The 25,143-nt window shown below is 42.8% G+C and overlaps 1 protein-coding gene and 1 long non-coding RNA gene across 3 annotated transcripts in view; one reads left to right on the forward strand and one right to left on the reverse strand.

Moving 5' to 3' along the window:
* Positions 1 to 25,143, forward strand: part of LOC128352844 (uncharacterized) — a 93,465-nt gene that overhangs the window by 14,614 nt on the left and 53,708 nt on the right. The window lies entirely within an intron of this gene.
* LOC128352841 (WAP four-disulfide core domain protein 8-like) overlaps positions 10,197 to 25,143 on the reverse strand; it is a 31,567-nt gene continuing 16,620 nt past the window's right edge. The window contains exons 3-5 of one of the 2 annotated variants that reach the window (XM_053313329.1): positions 22,101 to 22,241; positions 12,776 to 12,916; positions 10,197 to 10,395 (exon numbers count right to left, since the gene is read on the reverse strand). In XM_053313329.1, the coding sequence (XP_053169304.1) occupies positions 10,379 to 10,395; positions 12,776 to 12,916; positions 22,101 to 22,241 (299 nt within the window). In that variant the 3' untranslated portion in view covers positions 10,197 to 10,378. The remainder of the gene's footprint in view (positions 10,396 to 12,775; positions 12,917 to 22,100; positions 22,242 to 25,143) is intronic. The other variant, XM_053313330.1, reaches the window with a different exon arrangement.

Below are 25,143 nucleotides of genomic sequence, written 5' to 3' on the forward strand. Positions count from 1 at the left end.
TTTTGGTTTTGTCATAATTTATGGCTAGCTCCTGGGTTGTGCAAAAATCTGCCAATGCCCGTAGCGCTCTTTTAAGACCAATTTGAGTTCTTGAAACTAGTGCGGCATCATCCGCATAAAGCAAAACATTGACATGCCTGCCAGCTAATTTAGGCGGATGGAACTCTAGATTTTTTATGTGAGTGACTAAGGAGTTAATATAAAAATTAAAAAGCATAGAGGCCAAGATGCACCCTTGCCGAACCCACCGTCTCGTGCTGATCGGCCTAGTCACCTGTTCTCTGTTGTTAAGCCGGACCCTTAATGAGGTATCATAATGGAGTTTAAGTTTCAGGTAAAGCAGTCTCCTGTCTATGGATGTTGCAGCAAGTTTCTCCCATAACCAACCTCTCGGGACCAAATCAAATGCGAACTTTAAGTCCACAAATGTTCTATATAATGCATCTGGGGCCTTCCCCCAATATTTTTCTGCCAGATGTTGTAACACAACTATCGAGTCCATAATCGACCTAAAGCCATTTTGTTCCTCGGCAAGGATCTGGTTGTTGTCAAGCCACTCCATGAAGCGAACAAGCAGATGCCTGGCATATAATTTGCCTATAAAACTTAAAAGGCTGATGGGGTGGAAGTTCCCTGGTTGGTCCCTTTGACCTTTCTTATATATTGGAACAATAATCGCCAACCTTTGGGGATCTGGGCTGTCCGATCGATGTGCGAAAAGAGGGCTGCCAATATCGGGGCCCACCACTCCAAGTTTTTTCTAATACACACCACCGAAATATAATCTGGCCCAGGGGCCTAACCCACTTTAAATTGATTTACCAGCAATACTATATCAGAGCATGAGACCAGTGGCCAAACTGGACAGTCCTCCAGATTTAGCAGCATTACGGGGGAAGGCCGTTCATCTGAGCCATACAGTCTGGTGAAATGGTCTTCCCATACAGCTGCTTGAATTTGAGGTTCGACTCTGGATATTCCCCTTCCCAAAAAATTTGGAAATCAAACGCCAAAAATAAGAGTGTTTTTTTTTGTTGGGCGGCAAAGATCAACTGCTGCCAGTCTGCTCTATCTGCCTCAAGTTTTTTAGTTCTGATAAGTTTTTTATATGCCCTCTTCAGAAGTAATAAATTGGTAGCAGGAGCTGGATCAGATGACTCACGGTATCTATTGTATTCATTAACCAAGACCCTTTTCAGCTTCCTACACTCATCATCAAACCAGGCTCTCGAAGAGGGAGGGCCCCTCTTGTGGGCTCCCTGCTGAACACACAAGGTAGGGCGGAGTAACTCGATTAGCCCTTGGTAGGCATCTATACGTTAAAAGGTATAAGTGGATCCTGCTGCTCTGGTTCAGTTAAGTCCCCACTCAACCCCAATGCAGCGAACTGATCTAACTGAACTGGCTTGCTTCAGTGCATTACATCCCCTGTGCATTGTCAACAGGATACAAAACAGAACTGATACTGATACAGAACTGATGATGATACTGATTGTGACTCAGGATTTTTGACAAGCAAGTTGGTCTTGCTAGAGATCTGCACAACTGCAGGTTTATTATGAGATAAGCTTTCATGGATAATAGCTTGCTATATCAGATGATTGTGAATATTATGAACATATTGCTGATTATCTCCATAAAGTGTGACAAGAGAAACTGCTGAGACAGGTGAGAATGTTTATCTAGTAGATGTATAAGCCACCCTTTAGCATCAAAGTCTCAGCAGGGTAGTAAACACTTCAAATAAATGCATACAAATAATTTTCATTGCAATAAAAATTCAATAAAATTCAAATACAGTGAAAGGTACTATGCATGAATCAGGCAATTGGTTGACAAGTTTCAATCACTAGGCATCCTCAACAAACAAGCCCAAGACTAATAGGCTTAGGCACACCCAAATTTTGCAGAATGACATTCAGTCTGCAAAACAACAGATCATCCTTGTTTGTAATAATGACATGGCCAGCCTTAATCCTGGATAAGGCCAGAAATGCAGCGTCAGGCCTGTCAGTGAATTCCAGTTCAGCAGGTTTGTTCTATTCATTCTTTCCGTACTCCTTTGGATTTCCATACCATTCTTTCATGCTTTTGAAGTATTTTCTTTCATCTTGTGTGGGTTTGGGGATGAATGGGAAGAGGGGGACCGTGAATTGTGATGTGGCCAGGAACCTTGAATGGGAAAGGAAGTATTGGAAACCTGGAAATTTATTTATTTATAATTACATTTCTATCCTTCTCTTCCTCAAGGAGCCCAGAGCAGTGTACATGGTTATATTTATCTTCACAACAACCCCGTGAGGTAGGTTAGGTTGAAAGAGAAGTGACTGGCCTAGAGTCATCCAGTGGATTTCATGATTAAGTTGGGAATTGAGCCTGGTCTCCCCATTCCTAGTCCAATACTCTAACCACTACACCATGCTGACTCTCAACGGAGAAAAATGAAATAGAGCACTTTAGTGGGTGGGTTGGCAAAAATCACCCCCCCATGCATGACCCCCACCAGGCTTCAAAAGCAGAGATGGTAGTGCTGCATGCAGGCCTTTGTATAACTACATGTGCAGAACAACAAGACGCTTGCCATCGTGGTGCGGAGAGGAAACGAAGATGTCATCCTGACAGTAACTCCGGATGAAAGTTGGCCACTGATTTTAAATCTGAAAAGCCACAATTGTCCCCATTGGACTCATGAGTAAGTTGCGAGGGCGCTGGCTGCTGTGCCTGCGCGGGGGGCGGGGCGCCGGAGATGCTGGCCCGCTAGGCGCCCGGCGATTCAATTTGGGGGGGGAAATTGGGAAAAAAAAATATTTTGTTTTGTGGTGGTGGGCGTGCCAGGTGTGGGCGGGGCATGGCAGGCATTTTTGCGCCCTCTTCATCTGGCGCCTAGGGCACGTGCCCTGCCTGCCCTACCGTAGTTACGCGTCTGATTGTCTCATACTGTGCTGGAGGAGGCAATGGTAAACCCCTCCTGTATTCTACCAAAGAAAACTACAGGGCTCTTTGGGCACCAGGAGTCAAAATTGACTCGACGGCACACTTTACTTTTACTTTAGATTGATGGCCATCACCACATCCGGCTACAGTGAGTTCCATACTGGTGTAGCGGTTAGAGTGCTGGACTAGGACCGGGGAGACCCGAGTTCAAATCCCCATTCAGCCATGATACTTGCTGGGTGACTCTGGGCCAGTCACTTCTCTCTCAGCCTAACCTACTTCACAGGGTTGTTGTGAGGAGAAACCTAAGTATGTAGTACACTGCTCTGGGCTCCTTGGAGGAAGAGCGGGATATAAAATGTAAATAATAATAATAACTACACAATGAGCCCCTTCTCACGATCAGTGAGAAGGACTTAAGGGCAGGTGGCACAGAAGGCTGCTTGAACTTTCCTTCCCTACAGACGACCGCTCCTCCATTGCTGGCCTCACACATCCAGATGATCCTCTGCAGGCCCTGGCCCCAGGAAATTCCATAATGCACGGCATGAGTTCATGATGTATTGTGGGGATCCCAGCAGCACCAGCTAAAAGCAGCCAGCACTGTACACAATGAAAAAAATGTGGCGAAGGGAGCCCTTGCTCCCTTAATCCTGTTTTAGAGGCTGGATTTGTAGGTGAGTTAGCCACTCAGCTCCTGCTGTTTTACACATGCAGCCAATAAAAGGCTTGGCTACGTGAAAATATGTCCCTGTGGGCTATGCAACCCTCAGGTAGGGATGTGCACAAAACTTGACAGGTCGATTTGAACTGACCCAGCCCAGCTCAGTTTTGGCACCCGTCGAACCTGATGGATGTCAACTGCAAAAATTAACTATACAAATTACATAAAAACAAAATTATAGAAGAAAAATAGTATGGCAATGAAAATAACAGCTAAAAACCCATCGTAACAGTCTGAAAAAAGCAACAGATAAAAAACACCCCATAAAAACATGTTTAAAACCACAAAATATATAGCAACCAAACAACTGCAACCAGTTTCGCGTGCCAGTTTACAAGAAACAGAATAAAAGCAGAAGCATTTTATCCCAAAGACAGTTTTGCAAAGATGGGCTTGATATCTTCGTGAAGACCCAAAAGGAAGTAAGCTCATGCTCCTTCTCAGAATGGGCATTCTGCAGCTTTAGGACTGTTGGAAAGGCAGTGGCATGTGAGTGGAATTAAACCAATATATAACATATTTACCTGAATAGAGGATGACTCTGAATTTAAGACAACCCCTTAAAAAATACAAACATTAAACATTCTAACAATTTCTAACATTAAAGAATTTGGGGGAGGGGAATAACTAGTCTTTGATTCAGGTAAATATTGGAATTAGGTATTGGAATCTATTCTTGGAACATTGTGAAATATACTTTTGAAGAAATTAGTGGCCAGTGTTTCTTTTATTTGCTTTTGGTTTGTTCTTTTTGTTTATTTTTTTGTTTGGTTTTCTTTGTTTACCTAAAAGGTAAATGGGATGGCTATTTATATACAGTGGTCCCTCGACTTACGAAGTTAATCCGTTCCGAATGCACATTCGTAGGTCGAAAATTTCGTAAGTCGAAAAGCGCACCCACGGAGGTCTGAAAAAATTCGTAAGTCGAGTAAGCCGCATCTAAAAATTCGTAAGTCGAGGAAACCGCATCTAAACCACCAACGGTTTCCGTTCGTAGCTCGAAAAATTCGTAAGTGTGCGGCCATTTTTGTTGTTCGTAAGTCGAAAACATCGGATGTCAAGTAGTTCGTAAGTCGAGGGTCCACTGTATTACATACAGTTGAGAGAAATATTGTACTATGATGAAAGATGTAATTTATGTTGCTATGTTTTAAAGTACATTGTGGGTGTTTCTTAAATTTGTTTGTTCTGTCTGGAAAATTATTAATAATAATTAAAAAATAAATAATCATGTAATTTCTTAGCACCATCTGCTGGCCATATGCTGAGAACCCATAAAAAGGCCCTAACTTTATTTCTCTCCTGCCCTCTTTTTCCACTTACTATATCTTCTTACTTTGTTTCTGTGTGTTTTTCTTACTATTTGCATATTTTCTTACTCCCGCCCCCCCCCCGCAATGCTTCCCACAAGCAACTTGGCTATATCAATCCCCACTTTCCCCCCTCTGAAATCCCACAGATGTATTGCTTTGGGAACAAGGCAGGGAGGAAGCAATGAGGATGCTGAGAGGGTTGTAATGGAACGGTAGCAAGTTAGGGAAGGGCTAAGCTGCATTTCCTCAATATATGAGCCATATATCAAGCATCTGCATAATTTACAGAATTGAGTAATATACATTCTGAATACATTAAGACATTTTAGACTAGTCTAACTGAGATCAGTCTTATTTCTTATGTGAGAAAGAAATAACAGAAAGCATAATAAAATAACATAAAATAACATAACATAAACCCCTGCTAACTGGGCAAAGAGGCACCTTTTACCATGGAGATTCTCTTTATTTAGCAAGGGGAGAGCAACTGGCCCTATCCACCCCCAGCACACTACCTCCAGTGACTGTTGCTGGTGTCTGTCTTATGTTTCTTTTTAGAATGTGAGCCCTTTGGGGACAGGGAGCCATCTTATTTGTTATTTCTCTTTGTAAACCACCCTGAGCCATTTTTGGAAGGGTGGTATAGAAATCTAAATAATAAAAATGAAATAAAATAAAATAAAATAAAATAATAATAATAATAATGTGCAGTGATCCATCATAGTGTGTGCAGTGGATGGAGAAGAGAAAGAGATTCTTAGATGTTTTCAGGAGACACCAAAGAGCACTGCTGAATCTTCCTCCTGGGCAATTTCTAGATTACACCCGACATCAAGGGTAAAATGCTTCAACTTAGTAGGATCGTATTCAAAACGATCCCCAGAATCTCAAACTAGGGATGTGCATTTCATATTGGATACAAAATGTTTTGTGCACAAAACAGGCCATTTCGGCTGTTTTGTAGAGAAAACAGAATACCCAATGCTCAAAACAGAAAATTTTGTGGCCAAAACAAAACGTCCCTGTTTCGGATACAAAACGTTTTGTTGTTTCAGCTGTTTTGGAACTCCATTTTGCAATTGCAAAAAGTCTTTCTCCTTCAGTCTCCATTTTGAGTTTTGACATCTGTTTGAATTTCCAGCCCTTCCAGCCCACAGATTGGCTGGCAAAAGCATGGGCTGATCTGCTGGCAATTCCCTCCTTGTTCCTTTTAAGCAAATTTAAGGGTAAATTTTACCCTCATTGGCTAGTGGGGCAGTGTGCGTTTACCCTCATTGGCCAGTGGGGCAGTGTACATTTCATTGTTGTTGTTTCACACTGTTGTGTGTAGATTGATTGCATTTTGGGCGGGGGGGATGTGGATGTGCATGAATTTTAGAATTCTGCCTGATTTTTTTCCAAAGCTCTGCTGTTGTTGATGTGTGTTGTTATTTGGGGTGGATTGGGGGCAGAAAGGTGGCTTTAGGTCAGAAGAGTGGTTTAGGTGGTAGTGCCCCAATAGGTGCCTGCTGCCACCCAGATTCCAAAGGAATTTGGAAAAGGGCTGATTTTTAAAGAATTTCTAAAGTTGACATGTCTTTGGGGCATATTTGGGGCAGAAAGGGGGCCTGTGGGGCAAAACAGTGGGTTGGGTGGCAGTGCCCCAAGGGGTGCCTGCCACAACCCAGATTCCAAAGGAATAGGGCAAAGGGCTGATTTCTTAGGAATTGTTGAAGTTTATGCTTCTTTAAAGGTTTCCCCCCCTTGAAATGGAGGTTTCAGCAGACCCATAACTCCACCTGGGGGGCACTGAGGTGGCCAGGAGTGAGTGCTACACCATGCACATAGGGTGCCAACCACCCCCATTGGTTGCTAACCCATGGGGTGCTGGGTTCTGTTGTTTCTGAGGTGTTCTGAGAAGAGATTCTCTGGTAGCATATGAGATTTTCAATGACAAACTATGAATCCACTATCATATGCTACCAGAGAATCTGAGTCTATGCTCAAAACATCTCAGAAACAGAACACAGTACCCCATGGGTTAGCAACCCATGGGGGTGGTTGGCACTCTATGTGCTCTACACCACCGCTCGCTCTGGGCCACCCTGGTGCCCTGCAAGTGCAGTTATGGGGCAGGAATTATGGAGGTCCATCATTCCCTATGGGAAAGAACTTTACAGACGTGCAAACTCCATTACATCTTTAAAAATCAGCCTTCTGCCCAATTCCTTTGAAATAATTCTGGCAGCTTCCTTGCCTCCACTGAGCATTACCACCCACCCTACTCTGCTCTGGGCCACCCCTTTCCCCTCAACATGAAGTTATACTTTTGCTGAAACCTCCATTCTTCCCTATGGAAAAAATCCTGTACTTCAAAAATTCACTAAAAATCAGCCCTTTGCCCAATTCCTCTGAAATTTGGGTGGTAGTTTCCACCCATTGGGCACTAGCACCCCCGCCCACTAGTTTTTCCCTGGGACCATTTTTTAAAATCCAAAACATTTCGGATTCAGATTTTGCAATTTCAAACAAAGAACAAAATGCTGGTGTTTCGGATTGGCTGATTTTGAACAAAGAACAAAATGGGGGTGTTTCGGATTTGGGCCAAAAACAAAAACGGGGGGAAAACGCACAACCCTATCTCAAACTCCTACAATGGGGAAATACAGCTATTTTTCTGCAATGGACTTGCAACACTGTAGCACTATAATGCAAAGATAAAATCTGAAATAAAGCATTGGAAATGTGAATGACACTTTTTTGTCAGCACAGAGACTGTGGTGTCACAGCACAGAAAGTACGAAAGCACACTTTGCTGATCCGTAGTGACACTGTTGTAAGGTTTAATCTGGAAAGCGCCCTGGTATTTGAAGCATGTGTGAATTGAATCGCTGTGAAACAGAATGTGAAAAAGAAATAAGAAGAATGTCTTTTTTAGTATTATCCACTCTCATAACATTATTGAAGGGTCTCAGAGAGAGTTATTTCCCATCCCTACCTGTGATTTCTTAAAGAGGTTAGTTAAGGACTGGATTTGTTTCTACAAATCATCTCAAGTTTGTTCTCTACTGTCTAAGGACTACTTATATTTATATAGCACTTATCAACAAAAAAATTCAATGTGGTTGTCCAGTGAGGCCGGCTTACCTGAACTCCAAGGACCGGGGTGGTGGGGGTGTTGAGGAGGTCCGAGAAGGCAGGGATGGGTAGCAGCTGGGGAGAAGCAGAGGAGGGGCAGAGCCTTGAAAGGGCCGAAAGAGAGGTGTGCAATGATAACATCAGCAGCATGGCTCCTGGAGGAACGGGCTCTAAGCAGGAGGTGGGAGAAGGGGGGAGAGGCAGTGGCAGCAGCTGTAAAGGGTGGACAATTACAGGGAATGAAGAGGGGCATTGGCCCCGTAATTGGGGGCGGGGGCATAGCCTGTGAGGAGGCATGTAAGGAGCCGGCCAGGGATGAGAGGTTGGCTGGCGGTGAGTGTCAGCCCCCCCCCACTCCCAGAGGGGCAGACACAAGGAGCAAGAAGCCTGGAATGGGGAAGGCACAGGGTGATGCTCAACCCCCTACCCCTCCCTGCTCCGAGGCCGGACCCAGGAAGCCTAGCCAGGCTTGGTAAAGGGGACAAGGACATGTAGCCAGACACTAGTTTACACAGAAAAATAAACCACAAATAAGATGGCTCTCTATTAGCGTTGCCAACAGTCCAGCATTATGTTGGATGACCCGCATTTTCAAGGGAAAGTGCTTGTCCCGTTCGGGACGCACGTTGTCCTGCTTTTTTTACCACTTTTTTAAAAAAGTAACTTTGAGACTCTTGCTGCATCGCGGCGGCAGTGGCGTGGGACAGAGGCGAGAGCTCTCCCAAATACTGAATGGCTGCTGCTGCTGGGGGCTGGGCTGGGACAGGCACGCTGATTGAGGGGCCGCTCAACAACTTTTGAATCCAAACCACTCACCGGTGAGTGAGGGACTGCACCGAGGAGCTCTCAGCAGCAGCTAAGGCAGGGAGGAGGGAGGGAGGTTGCCTTCCTCCAGCAGCACCTTCCTCCAAATGAGGGAGACGGCCTGAGCCTGCTCAGAAGCCTAAAATTGGCCCGTCTCTCTCATTTGGAGGAAGGCTGGGCTGGAGGAAGGCAGTCTTTCATTGGCTCAGCCGCCTTCGCTTCCCTCCTCCACAGCCTCCCTCCCTCGGTCAGCTGCTGCTGCTGAGAGCTCAGCTCCTCGGTGCAGTCCCTCAGTCAGTGTTCCTGCCCCAGCCCAGCCCCTAGCAGCAGCCAGCAGCATTTGGGAGGCAGCCCAGGAGGAGAGCTCTCGAGGCCATCCCACGACGATGCCGTCGCTCAGCAGCAGCAGCAGCTTTCAAAGTTTAAAGCAACAACAACAGATAAGCCCCTGCTCTAAGTGGCCACATCCCCGCCCCCCCAGCCCCCTCCAAAGTTCCCATCCCGAATTGAGCCAATACAATGTTGGCAACCCTACTCCCTATCCCCCAAAAAGCTCACAACAGAGCCCAAGGTTGGGATGCGGAGCTGGGAGTGAATTGGGCCAGTTGCTCTCCTCCTGCTAAATATAAGAGAATCACCACTTTAAAAGGTGCCCCTTCGCCCAGTTCGCAGGAGGTCTAACATGCCTTATGAAACAGCTCCTGCAAGGCATCTGCTTCACCCAAGAACCATAATGGCAAGTGCAGTTTGGGTCAACCTTGTCATATAATTTCCATACCACTCTCGGCACTCCTGGCCAGTCTGCAGAATATTATGAATAGCCGCAACTCAGAAATGTCAGCAACATTCTTCTGAACAGCACCCTCCCTTCCCAGACCAAAACTACCCGTCTTTCCGGTTTCTCCATGGTGACCTGAAGTGGTGGAGGATATTGACTTGTAGGTCAGCTAATATTATGGAGTAATCTTTCTCATTATTATTTACAAGTCAAGCATTTTGTTTAGTCATTTAATTGCTACCTGACTGCTGTGCCTCTCCCCTTTGGTTATGTTACTTGATTAAGTACTGCAAATGGTTTCTTTTCAGATGAGTCTTCAGTTACTGGTCTTTTATCTCCCTCTCCTTATCTTTCCATTCCCTTCTCCCTCGTTGTCTCCTCTTTATCTTTATCATTATCTTTATATTCCTCATTTGGTATCTCTGATATTGTAAACCTACAGTCAGAGTACCTGCAGATGTAATTCAAGGGAGAAGAAGAAGATGCAATCATCACAGATAGTCAAAGAATTTGGTACATCTTGATGTGTTGTCATTCAACCATGTTTAATGAGTCAAAAATTGGAATACAGAAAGATCCTGTTCTGCCCAAAAGATACAGAAGAACCCCGTGCGGTCTGATATGTTATACTTCTTTCTAACTTCATATATAAGACTCGTCAAAAGGCCTGTTCTGCATCTGGTCTGCTGTCATCTCGTAAAGAAGGAATTATGGTAGGGGTGGTTCTGGGGGAAAAATATTGGGAAAAGTTAATTTCTAGCAATTATAATTATTCTTTTAAAAGACAGAAAACAATATAAATTTACAGCAGCCCAGAACTATTGGCTGACATCTGGACTAACACTTTACAGATGCAGCAGTCCTGAGATCCACCTATTGCAGAGCACTGTCACAAGAGTGACAGCCCCCCGAAGCCCCCTGTGCATCACAGAAGTCTGTCCCTGAAGGTCGCACAGCCTTCAAGGAAATATTTCCGGGAGCCACAGTGGGCTTCAGAGAGAAGGAGAGATCGAGAAAAATTGCCCACCCACCCCCCGATAGAGTGCATGCAGCATTTGCAGCACCAGTGCTTCATTAGTCTGGATACCAGTTACTGTCCATATGCCCATGGGAGGCTGGATAGGGCATTGTTAATTGCATCACATAAATAGGTACACTGGTATCTCCCTTATAGGAACGTAGAAAACTGCAACACTTCAGGTTTTCAGGCAGGAGTCTTTCCCTGACCTACCTGGAGATGCCAGGGATTAAACCTGGACCTTCTGCATGCAAAGTACTGAGTGGCCATAGCTCTACCCCTGAGCATCAGCCCCATCGTGAAGGTGAATATCTTACAGCGGACAGGCCTCACATGTAGTCACACATTCAAATGCAAACCCTGCTTAGCAAAGGGTTAGGGTTAGGGTTCATGGTTGCTACCACAGGACCAGATCTTAACCCAACACTCTCTGCATACTTAGAAGTCATTCACAATCAAAAACTGTGTTTTACCTGGGTTTGGGAGCTGTGTGTGCTCCCAATTTCCGATTGTGCGAAAGCAAGGTTGGAGGAAAACCTGGGCAGAAGTGATTGTGTGGAAGCAAGCAAGGAAGAAAAGCTACCCAGGTTTTTCTCCTACCTGGCATCCACACAACTATAAATTAGGAGCGCATATAGCTCGCAGACCTAGGTAGAACACAGTTTTTCAATGTATGAATGACCTCTTAGTTTATTAAAGGATTTCTAACCACCTTTCAGACCCCACTAGGAACCCCAAGGTGGCTCAAACAACTCAAATTCAAATAACACCATAAAATTACAATTCAAACAAAAAACATTCAGTAGTTGGATTTATAAAAATTCTCAACAAAGGTCTATTGAAACAGAAGCAGAGAAAACAGCAAGGGTAAAATTCAGCAGCCATGAGTGATGCTTGAGCTTGAGAATATTAACTAACCACCCCTGCCACCATAAAAGCTGTGTGGATTTATTCTCGGTGGAAGTTGTCTGTAAAATCTGGTTTGGGCTAATCTCTTGTTCTGCTCCCTTGTTCTCTGCAAGGCTGTCTAAAGGGGTGTCCGCATTCAGAGGGTCCTGCCTCCCCTTCATGAGGGGGAGGTGCTTCCTGCACTGTGCCCTCCACTGAAGTGAGCGGAGCAGAGAGAAACTTTTGGGATCCAGGTTTCATGAAAAGAAAATTCAGAAGCACAGAATGCTGTTTAAGTGTGGTGAATGTGTGTGGCATGGTCTGCTACAACACACACCTGTACATTTTCCTTTTCTGTGCGCACATACGTCTGTTGCCTAGAATCACATTCCATGTCACTGAGAGGCCTACACGGAGAGGGAGAAAATCTTCAGGACAGAAATTTGACACTACTTTTGCAGAAAAGTGTTATTTTCATTGGTGAAGACTCTGAGGAGCAGCAGTGAAGTCTGCAGGAAGCATCTTTGGCAGGGGAAGGAGAAATGGGATGCTTGATCAGGGTCTGGGTTCAAGAGAAGCCCACACTGCTCACTTGGCCTCCCCCACCCCATTCTTATCAGTCACTTTTTACATCACCTAACAGAATGTGTCTTTTATATGACCTGAATTTTTGAAGTGCACAAATGTTTTTTAAACGGCACATTCCTTTGGGAACTGCATGTATGCATGTATGGTGTGTAGTTACATTTTTTAAAGCCTGTTCTGGAATGGGGCCTTTGGAATTGCAGTTACTAGGGACATGGCAGCATGGGACTTTGTGAAAAGGGAGCAAGGACTGACATGCTGTACAAGGATGCATCAGCCCAGTAACACTGCATGCACACAAGTGGCTCAGATAGCATTATGCAAGAGTATTCCCATTACTCTTGTGTCATGTCATTTGTGCAGTTTTTCATTTGCACAACTTCCACATGCCTGCAATGTTCCTGGCCTGCAGTTTAACGGGGATTTCCAGATGTTGACTACAGCTCCCAGCATCCCCAGCTGCAATGGATTTTCTCTGTGGATTCTGGGAGTTGTAGTCAACAACACCTGGAAATCCCTGTTACAGAGAACACTGCTGGGCTAGCATGTCCTTGTATGGTATGTTAGGCACTGAATCCACACATCCCAAAAGTATTTTGGAGTCCCTCAGTTACCTTTTACTGGGTCCACGCAGCGCATCTTACAACAAGAGAAACAACACTTCTGTGTTCCACGGCAAGAATAATCATCATGGCACTGACTACGATGAGTCCTGAGGCATATGCAACGATCTGTTAGGCAGTACCCAGGCTTGGCTGCAATAAGAAAAAGTCATAACATAGATCAACAATTAACCAGTAATGGAATAATTCTAGCTCAACACAGTGAAATTATTTTGTGTATCATATATATATTAATATCCCATGGCGAAATGTTGCAGGGGTGGGCAGGGATGCAGTCCTGGTACTTTTCCCCTCCAGGGTCTCATCAGGAATGTAAATCCCTTTGCTTTCAAAATGGAAATAATATGCTATTCTTGCTATCCCAAAAGTTTAACACTGAACTAACTGAATATCGGACTACAGTTGATCTTACTACCATTCTTCCTGTTTTCTGTTAAAAGAGGTATCTCTCATCCTTTGTGGTTGACCATCCAGACAGCAATTCTGGTTGAATAACAACATGAGGTGAAAGCTCTGTAGGATTAGGAAATCCTTGACTTCTTGTAACAGAACCCCCCAAATTACTCGCTCTCTCTAGGTAGGTAGGCTATGTGGCCATTGGGATGAGGGCTGTTGTGGAAAGCGACTGCACTTCTGAATTTGTGACTGCACAATTGTTATATCCCACCTAATCCTACTTTGAGGTGATTTACAACATAATTGAACATATAAAACAAATTTTGACATTTTAAAAAAACAAGCCACTAAAAGAAATCACATGCAGCAATGAGGAGAATAAAAGCAGCAACGTTATTCTCTCCAAAAGACCATTTTGAAAAGAAGAGCTTTTCAGGTCTCGTAACTATGGCAGCTTCCCTCCTGGGGCAAACAGCAGGGAACATTTATGAAAAGGGAAAAGAGATCCTTTGCCTGCAGGGACCAATCCAGAGAGGGGCCTCAGCAGAGAGACTGGGAATCTATTCAAGGGGACAGTTCATGCTTGCTACCACAAGAGCAGATCTCCTCCCATGCACATAAGCAGTAATGGAATAATTCTAGCTCAACACAGTAAGATTATCTGTTATTTTATATTGTTTACATATTTATATCTTGTGGTGTAGTGCTGCAGGAATGAGCAGAGATGTAGTCCCAGTAATGTTTTCCCCTCCAGGGTCTCAGCAGGAATGTAAATCCCTTTGCTTTCAAAATGGAAATAATATGCTGCTCTTGCCATTCCAACCATGTGCTCCTAATTGAGTATCAGATTACAATTGATTTTATTAATTTTATTCCTGTTTGCAATTACATGGAGTATCCCCCCCCCGCCACCCTTTAGAGTTGTCAATCCAGACTGCTCTTTTGGGGAATAACCACACAAGGTGCAAGCTCTGTAGGACTAGGAAACTATCCTTGACTTCTTGTAACAGAACCTCCCAAAATGATAGCATCTAAGTGAGATGTGGCCATTGGGGTGGGCACGGCTGTCAGGAGGGTGTGGCTAGGGGGCTGGCTTAGAGACAGTCTGCACTTCTGAATTTGTGTCAACCCCACTCTTTATATCCCACCTCCTCCCACATTCAAGACAATCTGCAAACTGATTTAACATATAAAACAAATTTTAACATTAAAATATCAAGCCATTAAAAGAAAAAATCTGAAGCAGCAACAAGAAGAATAACAGAAGCAATGTTATTTCCCCCAAGAAAATAAGATAAAAATTCCCAAGAAAATTTTGAAAAAATGAGCTTTCAGTTTCTCTCTTCAACAGGGAAATTTGGGGAAACAAAAAAATTGATCCCTTTTCTATGCTGTGACCAATCCAGACATGAGTCACATTAGAAGCAAATGATCAAATGTCTCCTTTCCCATCTCATGGTTCTAATCCAGATTAGGGAGCTCACTTGCTATTTACCCTCAACTACAAAAAAGCTCCACCCCAAAACATACAGGGCCAAGTGATTATCAAACCTTTCTCATGTCTTTTAAAGGAAACCTACGCTCTCTTCCAGTTTCTGGAGCCATTTATCACCAATAAAATAAAGTGTGCCATCAAGTCGATTTCAACAGTCTCCTGGTGCCCACAGAGCCCTGTGGTTTTCTTTGGAAGAATACCGGAGAGGTTTACCATTGCCTTCTCCCACGCAGTATGAGATGAGGCCTTTCAGCATCTTCCTATATCGCTACTGCCCAATATACTACAAGCGGGGATTCAAACAGGCAACCTTCTGCCTGTTAGTCAATTATTTCCCCACTGCACTGTTAGGTGGCTTTATCACCAATACATCCTTGTTATATCTGCCATCCCAGTCCACCCCCCGCAAATCCTGCTATGCTACTTCATCGTGGCAGCAGGGGGGCATTCCTGGGAGGCATAAGAGAAGTACGCCAGGAGATATACTCCCAGTAAGGTCACCCAAAGCGTGAAGGTCATCCAACTGCTCAGCTAAAGCAAGCAGGTACCTATATTGGGCAGCAGCAATATAGGAAGGTGCTGGAGGCAGACGATCACTTCAGTGACAACGAAAAAGGCATCATTTCATACTGAGTGGGAGAAGGCAATGGTAAACCACTCCTGTATTTTGCAAAAAACCAAAAACAAAAACCCCACATGGATAGACAAAATAGAATGATTGTCGATGTAGTGCCAGGAGATGGGCCCCTCAGGTCAGATGATACTCAGCGTGCTACTGAGGAAGAGCTGAGGATCTCTCAGAGTACTGACGGTGTTTATGAATAGGTTAGATCAAAGTCTTTTGGACATCTAGCGGCTGATGTTGCCATGCGGAAAAAGAAAATCCGAAGCTGCAAAGAAAGAAATATGATGGGAACGTGGAATGTAAGAAGCATGAATATGGGTAAGCTCAACACAGTGAAAGATGAAATGAATTGACTAGAGATTGACATCTTGGGCACCAGTGAATTAAAATGGACTGGAATAGGACACTTCCAGTCAGAAAATCATACCATTTACTACTCAGATCACACACACACACACAAAGAAGGAACGGTGTTGCTTTCATAGTCAGGAAGGATATAGCAATGATAGTACTTGAGTACAATGTGGTCAGTGACTGACTAATATCAATTAGATTTCATGGACAACCCTTTAACATGACAGTTTTTCAAGTCTATGCCCCAACGATTGATGCAGAAGAAGAGGAAGTTGATGAGTTTTATACTCAAGTTCAAGCTGAAATTGACAGAACATGCAAGCAAGATGAGCTGGTGGTGGTTGGAGATTGGAATACCAAAGTTGGAAATGACAAGGAGGGAAACACAGGTGGACTGTGTGGCCTAGGAAACAGAAATGAAGCAGGAGAACGACTTATTAGTTTCTGCCAAGCCAATGATCTTTTCATTGCTAATACAGTCTTCAAACAACCAAAGTGGCGCCTATACACATGGACATCACCAGATGGAGTACACAGAAATCAAATTGATTACATTATTGGTGCAAGGAGGTGGAAGAGCTCAGTTGTAAAAGCAAAAACGTGGCCAGGGAACTTCTAGGGGCCACACGGCCCCTGATCCCTGCAGCTCCCGCCAGCTCCATGATGGAGCCGGCAGTCATGTGGCCAGATGATCCGGCTGCCCAGGGCTGCAGCAGTGCTTGTCTGTAGGGAGAGTGGACGGAGCCCTCTCTCCCTGCAAACCCCATTTTGGCGATTCTCACAATTGCGAGACTTGCCTCAATATGTGCTTTATTGACTACAGAAAAGCCTTTGATTGCATCAACCATCCCAAGTTGTGGAATATCCTTAGGAAAACGGGTGTCCCAGAACATCTCATCATTCTCATGAAACCTATACACAGAACAGGAAGCCATAGTCTAGATCAGTGATTCTCAAACTTGGGTCCTCAGGTGTTATTGGACTTCAACTCCCATAATCCCCAACCAAAGGCCACTGAGGCTGGGGATTATGGGAGTTGAAGTCCAATAACACCTGAGGACCCAAGTTTGAGAATCACTGGTCTAGATGGATCACAGTGAAACAGACTGATTCCAGATCGGCAAAGGAGTAAGACAAGGCTGTGTACTTTCTCCTTATTCATTCAATTTATATGCTGAACATATACTGAGAGAAGCTATACTGGAAGAAGAGCATGGTTTAAAGTTGGAGGAAGGAACATCAATAACCTGCGCTACACTGATGACCACTCTGACAGCTGAGAATGCGGATGATCTGCAAGCTCTAGTAATGAAAGTCAAGGAGCAGAGTGAAAAAATGGAACTACAGCTAAATGTCAAGAAGACTAAACTATGACAACGGGTACAGCAGCCAGTCTCAGAATTTATCATGAAGACATTGAAGTGGTGGATAGTGTCTGTCGTTTAGGATCAACCGTCAACAGTAAAGGATCCAGCAGTCAAGAAATACACCACAGACTAGCACTTGGTGGAGTTGCAACGAAGGCCTTGGAAAGGATATTTAGATGCTGTGACGTGTCTATACCTACAAATATTAGAATTGTTCAGACAATGGGTTTTCCCGTGACACTCTATGGATGTGAAAGCTGGACTTTGAAGAAGAAAGATAGAAAAAGCATTGATGTTTTTGAACTTTGGTGCTGGAGAAGACTTTTGAGGATACCATGGACAGCCAGGAAAACAAACAAATGGATCATAGGTCATAGAAAATCAATCCAGAATTTTCACTCAAAGCACAAATGACCAGACTCATAGTATCATACTTTGGACATCTTATGCGAAGACCCAACTCCCTTGAGAAGTCCATAATGCTGCGCTATCAAAATGTTACTACAACAACTTTCTATGTTAGTAGCAAATGAAGTTGAAAGGAACTTGAAGTATGCTAAGCAAAGGTCATTTGAGTTCGCATATAAACCAGGCAAGTTGTTGGCTTGGAAAATTAGATCTGAGAAAAAAAATAACTACGTATCTAAAATACTTACAAAAAATGGGCTTTCCTATGATGGTAAGGAAATAAGAGGAGAATTTTAAAAATACTATTCAGAATTATATAAAGGCAAAACAGTAGAAGATACAAAAATTGAGCAATTTCTTAGGACTAAAAATATTCCAAAACTCTCTAAGGAACATATAGAAATTATGAATGCTCCGAAAACAATCATGGAAATAACAGAAGCAATAAATCAAAGCAAGGCCAACAAGGCCCCAGGACCTGATGGATTGTCAGCTTTGTACTACAAATCATTTAAAGATCAAATTTCACAGCCTTTGCAATGGACTATGAATGACATTTTGCAAAAGGGGATTATGCCGGATTCTTGGAAGTATGCAAATATTGCAGTAATCCCAAAACCAGCTCAAGACTTAATGCAAGTTAAAAATTACAGACCAATCTCACTTTTAAATAATGACTATAAACTTTTTGCTGCCATTTTGGCAAGAAGAATGAAGGTTATATTAAGACTTTTTATTCATGAGGATCAAGCTGGCTTCTTGCCAAAGAGACAATTGAGAGACAATGTGAGAACAGTTTTGAATGTATTGGAGTATTATGAAAAACATAATGATAAACAGATGGCGATGATTTTTTTGGATGCAGAGAAAGCTTTTGATAACGTTTCTTGGCAATTTATGTGGAGACTATGGGCGCTGGCAGTAATTTTATTAGGGCAATAAAGACAATTTATTCAGAGCAATATGCTAAGATCATTTTAAATGGGGAATTTTCTTTTTTTCCCCAAATTCAATTTTTATTAATTTTAACAGTCATTCATTGCAAATACACACAAAAAGGTGGACTTCCCGCACACATCTCTTCGTGAATCATCAGCTATAAAATTTACCCTTGCTATAATAATAATTCAAAACATAAATTCAAACCCTTACAAACATAGCTAATCTACCCAACCTGCAGTTTTTTGCTAAATTTCAAACCCTGCTGTAAAGTCCATAGTAGGAAAGTAATTCTTTAGATACAACAAGAATGGTTTCCAGTCTTCTTTAAAACATTTCAAGTTTTGGTCTCTTATTAGTGCTGTAAGTTTTGCCATCTCCGCGTATTCCAAAATTTTTATCAGCCAATCTTCTTTTGAAGGCAGTTCATTACTCTTCCATTTCTGTGCATATATAATTCTGGCCGCCATAGAAGCATACATAAAAAATGTTAAATTAGTTGTAGAGATTACACCTTGTGTTATTCCCAGCAGGAAGGATTCTGGCTTCTTAGGAAATGTCATTTTAAATATTATCTTTAATTCATTATAAATCATATCCCAATAGGCTTTAGCCTTCCCACAGGTCCACCACATATGAAAAAAGGTGCCTTCAGAATGTCCACACTTCCAGCATTTGTTTGAAACATTTTTATACATCAATGCCAATTTTTTTGGTGTCAGATACCATCTATACATCATTTTATAATAGTTTTCTTTTATAGCATAACATGCAGTGAATTTTAAATCATTTTTCCATAACTTTTCCCAGGCTGCCATTTCTATATTACGCCCCACATCTTGAGCGCACTTTATTATCATAGTCGTTTTAACCACTCCCTCTCTTGTCTCCTCCAGAAGCAACAGTTTATACATTTTAGAAACTAATTTTTCATCATATTGACATAATTCCTTCTCAAAATTTGAAGTCTGATCCTCAAATCCAACTTTAAAGTCTTTCTTATATATCTCATTTAACTGATGATACTGAAACCAATCTCTAACCAAGTCTTGTATTTCAGTTAAACTTTTTAACTTACAATCCTTTTCCTGAAAATGTAACAAATCCCTATAGGTACCCCAACATATTTGCATATTTACTTCTTTACGTGATAAGGCTTCAATTGGAGATATCCATAACGGAGTTTTAGGTTCAAACCAATTTTTGTATTTTAACCACACCCTCATTAAACTCCTTCTCACATAGTGGTTCAAAAAGTCTTTATGTATTTTGTAAATGGGGAATTATCAGATAATTGCAAAATACAAAAAGGGACTAGACAAGGATGTCCACTTTCCCCATTGCTTTTTATATTAGTCCTAGAAGTGCTTTGTAGAAGTATTAGAGAAGATGATAAACTACAAGGCCCCAAAATTGGGAAACAAGACTACAAATTGAGAGCCTTTGCGGATGATGTTGTGCTCTTTTTAGAAAATCCAATGGACAAGATTGAAAGACTTTTGGAAAAAATACAACAATTTGGCCAACTGGCTGGATTTTACATAAACAAGACCAAAACGAAGGTTCTGACTAAAAATATGGATCAGAAATCTAAGGACAGACTATCTGAAATAAGTGAGTTGAAAGCGGAGAAGAAAATCAAATATTTGGGGGTTTGGCTCACAAATAACAATTCTTTGTTGTTTTCAAATAATTATGTCAAAATATGGAATACAGTGAAAATTGATTTACAAAGATGATCTAACATGAATTTGTCTTTAATGGGAAGAATTTCAGTGGTGAAAATGAATGTCCTGCCTAAAATGTTATTTCTCTTTCAGACTATTCCTATAATCAACACTTTAACTTGTTTTAAGCAATGGAAGAAGGATATAACTAAGTTTGTTTGGCAAGGGAAAAGACCAAGAATTAATTTTAAGAATTTAACAGATGCAAAGGAAAGAGGTGGTCTTACCCTACCAGACTTAAGGTTGTATTTTGATGCTGTTTGTTTGACGTGGTTAAAAGAATGGATAACATTAAGAAATCCTTGAATACTTGATTTGGAGGGATTTTATAGAAGGTTTGGATAGCATTCATATTTGTGGTATGGAAAAAGTAAAATACATAAAGACTTTCTGAATCATTATGTGAGAAGGAGTTTAATGAGGGTATGGTTAAAATATAAAAATTGGCTGGAACCTAAAACTCCATTATGGGTATCTCCGACTGACGCTTTAACACGTAAAGAAACAAATATGTAATCGCAATGGGGTACTTATAGGGATTTGTTATATTTTCAAGAAAAGGACTGTAAATTAAAGTGTTTAATTGAAGTTCAAAACTGGGTTAGAGATTGGTTTCAGTATCACCAGCTAAATGAAATGTATAAGAAGGATCTTAGAGTTGGATTTGAAGATCAGATGTCGAGATTTGAGAAGGAGTTATGTGAAAATGATGAAAAGTTAGTTTCTAAAATGTACAAGCTTTTGCTTTTGGAGGAGACAAGAGATGAAGTGGTTAAAACGACTATGGTAAAGTGGGCTCAAGATGTGGGGTGTAATATAGAAATGGCAGCCTGGGAAAAATTATGGAAAACTTATTTAAAATTTACAGCATGTTATGCTTTAAAAGAAAATTATTATAAAATGATGTATAGATGGTATTTGACACCAAAAAAATTGGCATTAATGTATAAAAATGTTTCAAACAAATGTTGGAAATGTGGACATTCTGAAGGTACCTTTTTTCATATGTGGTGGACTTGTAGGAAGGCTAAGGCCTATTGGGATATGATATATGATGAGTTAAAGAAAATACTTAAAAGGACATTTCCTAAGAAACCAGAATCCTTCCTGCTGGGAATAACACAAGGTGTATTTTCTACAACTGATTTAACATTTTTTTATATACGCTTCTACGGCTACCAGAATAATATATGCACAGAAATGGAAGAGCAATGAACTCCCTTCAAAAGAAGATTGGCTGATAAAAATTTTAGAATATGCGGAGATGGCAAAACTTACAGTATTGATAAGAGATAAATATTTAGAATGCTTTAAAGAAGATTGGAAACCATTCTTGCTGTATTTAAAGAACTATTTTCCTAGTATGGATTTTACAGCAGGGTTTGAAATTTAGTAATAATAGCAGGTTGGGTAGATTAAAATTGTGTTTGTAAGGTTTAAATCAATGTTTTGAATTATTATTATTATAGCAAAGGTAAATTTTATAGTTGATGATTCACAAAGAGGTGTGAGCGGGAAGTCCATATTTGTTTATTTGTTGTGAATGTTAATAAGAATGTTGTTAAAATCAATAAAAATTTAATTTGCAAAAAAAAGAGAAGTCCATAATGCCGGGAAAAGTTTACAGAAAGAGAAAAAGAGGACGACCAGCAGCAAAGTGAATGGACTCGATTACAACAGCAATGAATACACCACTTGAGACGTCAAAGGCCAAGTTGAAGACATATCATCTTGGAGAGAATCTATCTATGTGGTCACTAAGAGTCGACACTGATTTGACGACACTTAATCAATCAATGTCTACCATGTTTATTTTAGTTGTATACTGATGTTGTAGACTGCAACTCCCAGGATCCCCAGCTGCAATGGATTTTCTCAGAGGATTTTGGGAGTGGCAGTCAATAACACCTGGAAATCCCTGTTACAGGGAACACTGCTGGGCTGGCATGTCCTTGTATGCACTGAATCCACACATCCCACAAGTATATTGGAATCTCTCAAGTACCTGGTACTGGGTCCACACAGCGCATCGCACAACAAGAGTAACAACACTTCTTTGCTGCAGGGCAAAAAGAATCATTGTGGCACTCATTAGTTTGATTGCCAGTGCATATGCAACTATCTAATTGGCATAACCCAGGTTTGCCTGCAATAAAAAAAGTCATAAAACATAGATCAGCAAATAAGCAGTTATGGAATAATTCTCGTTCAACACAGTAAAATTATCTGTTATTTTATATCCACATATTTGTATCCCATGATGTAGTGCTTCAGGGGTGGGCAGTGATGCAGTCCTGGTACTTTTTCCACTCCAGGTTCTCAGCAGGAACACAAATCCCTTTGCTTTCAACATGGAAATGATATGCTATTCTTGCATTATTATTATTGTTGCAGATTATTGCATCTAAGTGAGATGTGGCCATTGGGGTGGGCATGGCTGTCAGGAGAGTATGGCTATGGTCAGAGGCGTAACTAGGGAAAACGGCGCCCGGGGCAAGCACTGAAATTGCGCCCCCCTGCCGTGCGTGCCCCGCCGCCGCCCCTTAGCTAAGCAGGGTCCACCCTGGTTTGCATTTGAATGGGAGACTAGAAGTGTGAGCACTGGAAGATATTCCCCTCAGGAGATGGAGCCACTCTGGGAAGAGCATCTAGGTCCCAAGTTCCCTCCATGGCAGCATCTCCAAGATAGGGCTGCAAGAGACTCCTGCCTGCAACCTTGGAGAAGCCGCTGCCAGACTGGGTAGACAATACTGAGCTAGATAGACCAATGGTCTGACTCAGTATATGGCAGCTTCCTATGTTCCTAAATACTACTGCAGCACACACACAAGACACCTGTCCCATCCTGACACTCAGCCAACTTCCATAATCAAGATCCTACACACACACACACACCCCACAACTGCCTACTCCTAGATTTACAAGGAATACAAGCCACACCTAATGGCACAGCAGGGAAGTAACTTGCCTAGGGAGCAAAAGGTTGTGGGTTCGAATGGAAACACCTATATAGGACTGCCAACTCTGACTGAAGCGATATGTGGGGCCCCCCCTCCAATATTTCACAATATCAAGCCATTTACATCTCTAAGATAGTTTTCAATAGTATCCTGGAGATTCATGCCAACTACATCCATGATGGTATTTGCTGCAAAAAGTGGAGTCATAATCACAGAAATGGTAACTGCATGTCCCTCATGAAACAATCTTTCTTCAAAAGGGCAAACGTGTGTTAAGAAATTGAATAGTACAAACAAACCTTTTAAAAAGGGAGAAAGAGACTTTAGCTCACCAAAAGCTGGGAAGGTCCAAGAACTGTGCATGTGTGTTGCACTCATGCTGCATGCTGCCTATGAACACTGATACCATTCTCTTAGAATTCTCTAGAAGCACTTAAAACCAACTAAGCAATTTTTTTCAAACATCAGACTTGAAGCAACGTGGGGGAAGTGGCAGGGCAGAGGGGACGGGAAAAAAACACATACAGGGCTAAGGAAGGAGCACAACCCTAAAGAAAGCGCCTGGGGAAAGCAACGTGGGGGGAGTGGGGGTGGGGGGACACAAACAAACAAACACACACACACAGGGCTTAGGAAGGAGAGCAGCCCTCATCCATCCAAAAGTAAATAAGAGTAAAGTGAAGAAGGAAGGCGAGAGGGGAAGCAGCGTGGAGGAAGGGGCGGGGGGAACCAACACACACACAACACACACAGGGCTTAGGAAGGAGCGCAGTCCATCCATCCAAAAGTAAATAAGAGTAAAGTGAAGAAGGAAGGCGAGAGGGGAAGCAGCGTGGAGGAAGGGGCGGGGGGAACCAACACACACACAACACACACAGGGCTTAGGAAGGAGCGCAGTCCATCCATCCAAAAGTAAATAAGAGTAAAGTGAAGAAGGAAGGCGAGAGGGGAAGCAGCGTGGAGGAAGGGGCGGGGGGAACCAACACACACACACACATACACAGGGCTTAGGAAGGAGCGCAATCCATCCATCCAAAAGTAAATAAGAGTAAAATGAAGAAGGAAGGCGAGAGGGGAAGCAGCGTGGAGGAAGGGGCGGGGGGGGGGGGAACCAACACACACACTTCTCTTCCGTATTGCCCCCTCTCCCCAGGCTCGAAAGCCGGGTCCCAAGGCAAGCACGCCTTCTGGAAAGCACACACGCCCCCCCCCCCAGAAGGGAAGCATCAGAAAACAAGCAGCGATGATTGCATTTAAGCAGCAGCCCAGCAGCGCATCAAGGAAACGGAGAGAGAAGCTCCACAGACGGAGCAGCCTGGAAGCAGAAGTGATTCTGTACACTAGAGACCCGGCGGCGCTGGCAACTTGTTGTTGCAACAAGCCACTAGAGGGCCTCTTAAGGGACTCTTCTTAAATTCTGGCTGGCCCGGCGCCTGCTGCTGATCAGCCTGAGAGCGACACTGCAGCCAGCGAGCTGAGAGCAGCCAGTGAGCAAAAGGTGCCCGTTCTGTTGAGGCGCCTGCCGGCAGGCCAGCCAGGAAAGAAGTGGGGGGGCAGGGGCGGAAGGGACCGCTCGTGGGAGGGGGCGCCGACGTGCTCCCTTCCCGGCGAAATTTGTATTAAAAATTAAAAAAAAATTCGGGGATCGGTGGGGGTCATGGCGGCGCCCCCCCACGTGACCAATGAAGATGGCGCCTGGGGCACGTGCCCCCCCTGCCCCCCCTATCGTTACGCCTATGGCTATGGTGCTTTGCTAGAGACAGCTTGCACTTCTGAATTTGTGTCAACACCACTTCTTATATCCTACCTCCTCATACAAGACAATCTGCAAACTGATTGAACATATAAAACAAATTTTAACATTAAAATATCAAGCCACTAAAAAGAAAAAAGGAAAAAAACCTCAAGCACCAACAAGGAGATTAATAGCGGCAACCTTATTTTCCCAAGAAAATAAGATAAAAATTCCCAAGCAATTTTTGAAAAGATAAGCTTTCAATTTCTTGCATCAATAGCAGTTTCTCTCCTGGGGCAAACAGCAGGAGAAATTTGGGGAAGCAAAAATCCAGATCCCTTTTATACATCCTT

The sequence above is a fragment of the Hemicordylus capensis genome, chromosome 4, assembly GCF_027244095.1.
Source record: "Hemicordylus capensis ecotype Gifberg chromosome 4, rHemCap1.1.pri, whole genome shotgun sequence".
Classification (NCBI taxonomy): domain Eukaryota; kingdom Metazoa; phylum Chordata; class Lepidosauria; order Squamata; family Cordylidae; genus Hemicordylus; species Hemicordylus capensis.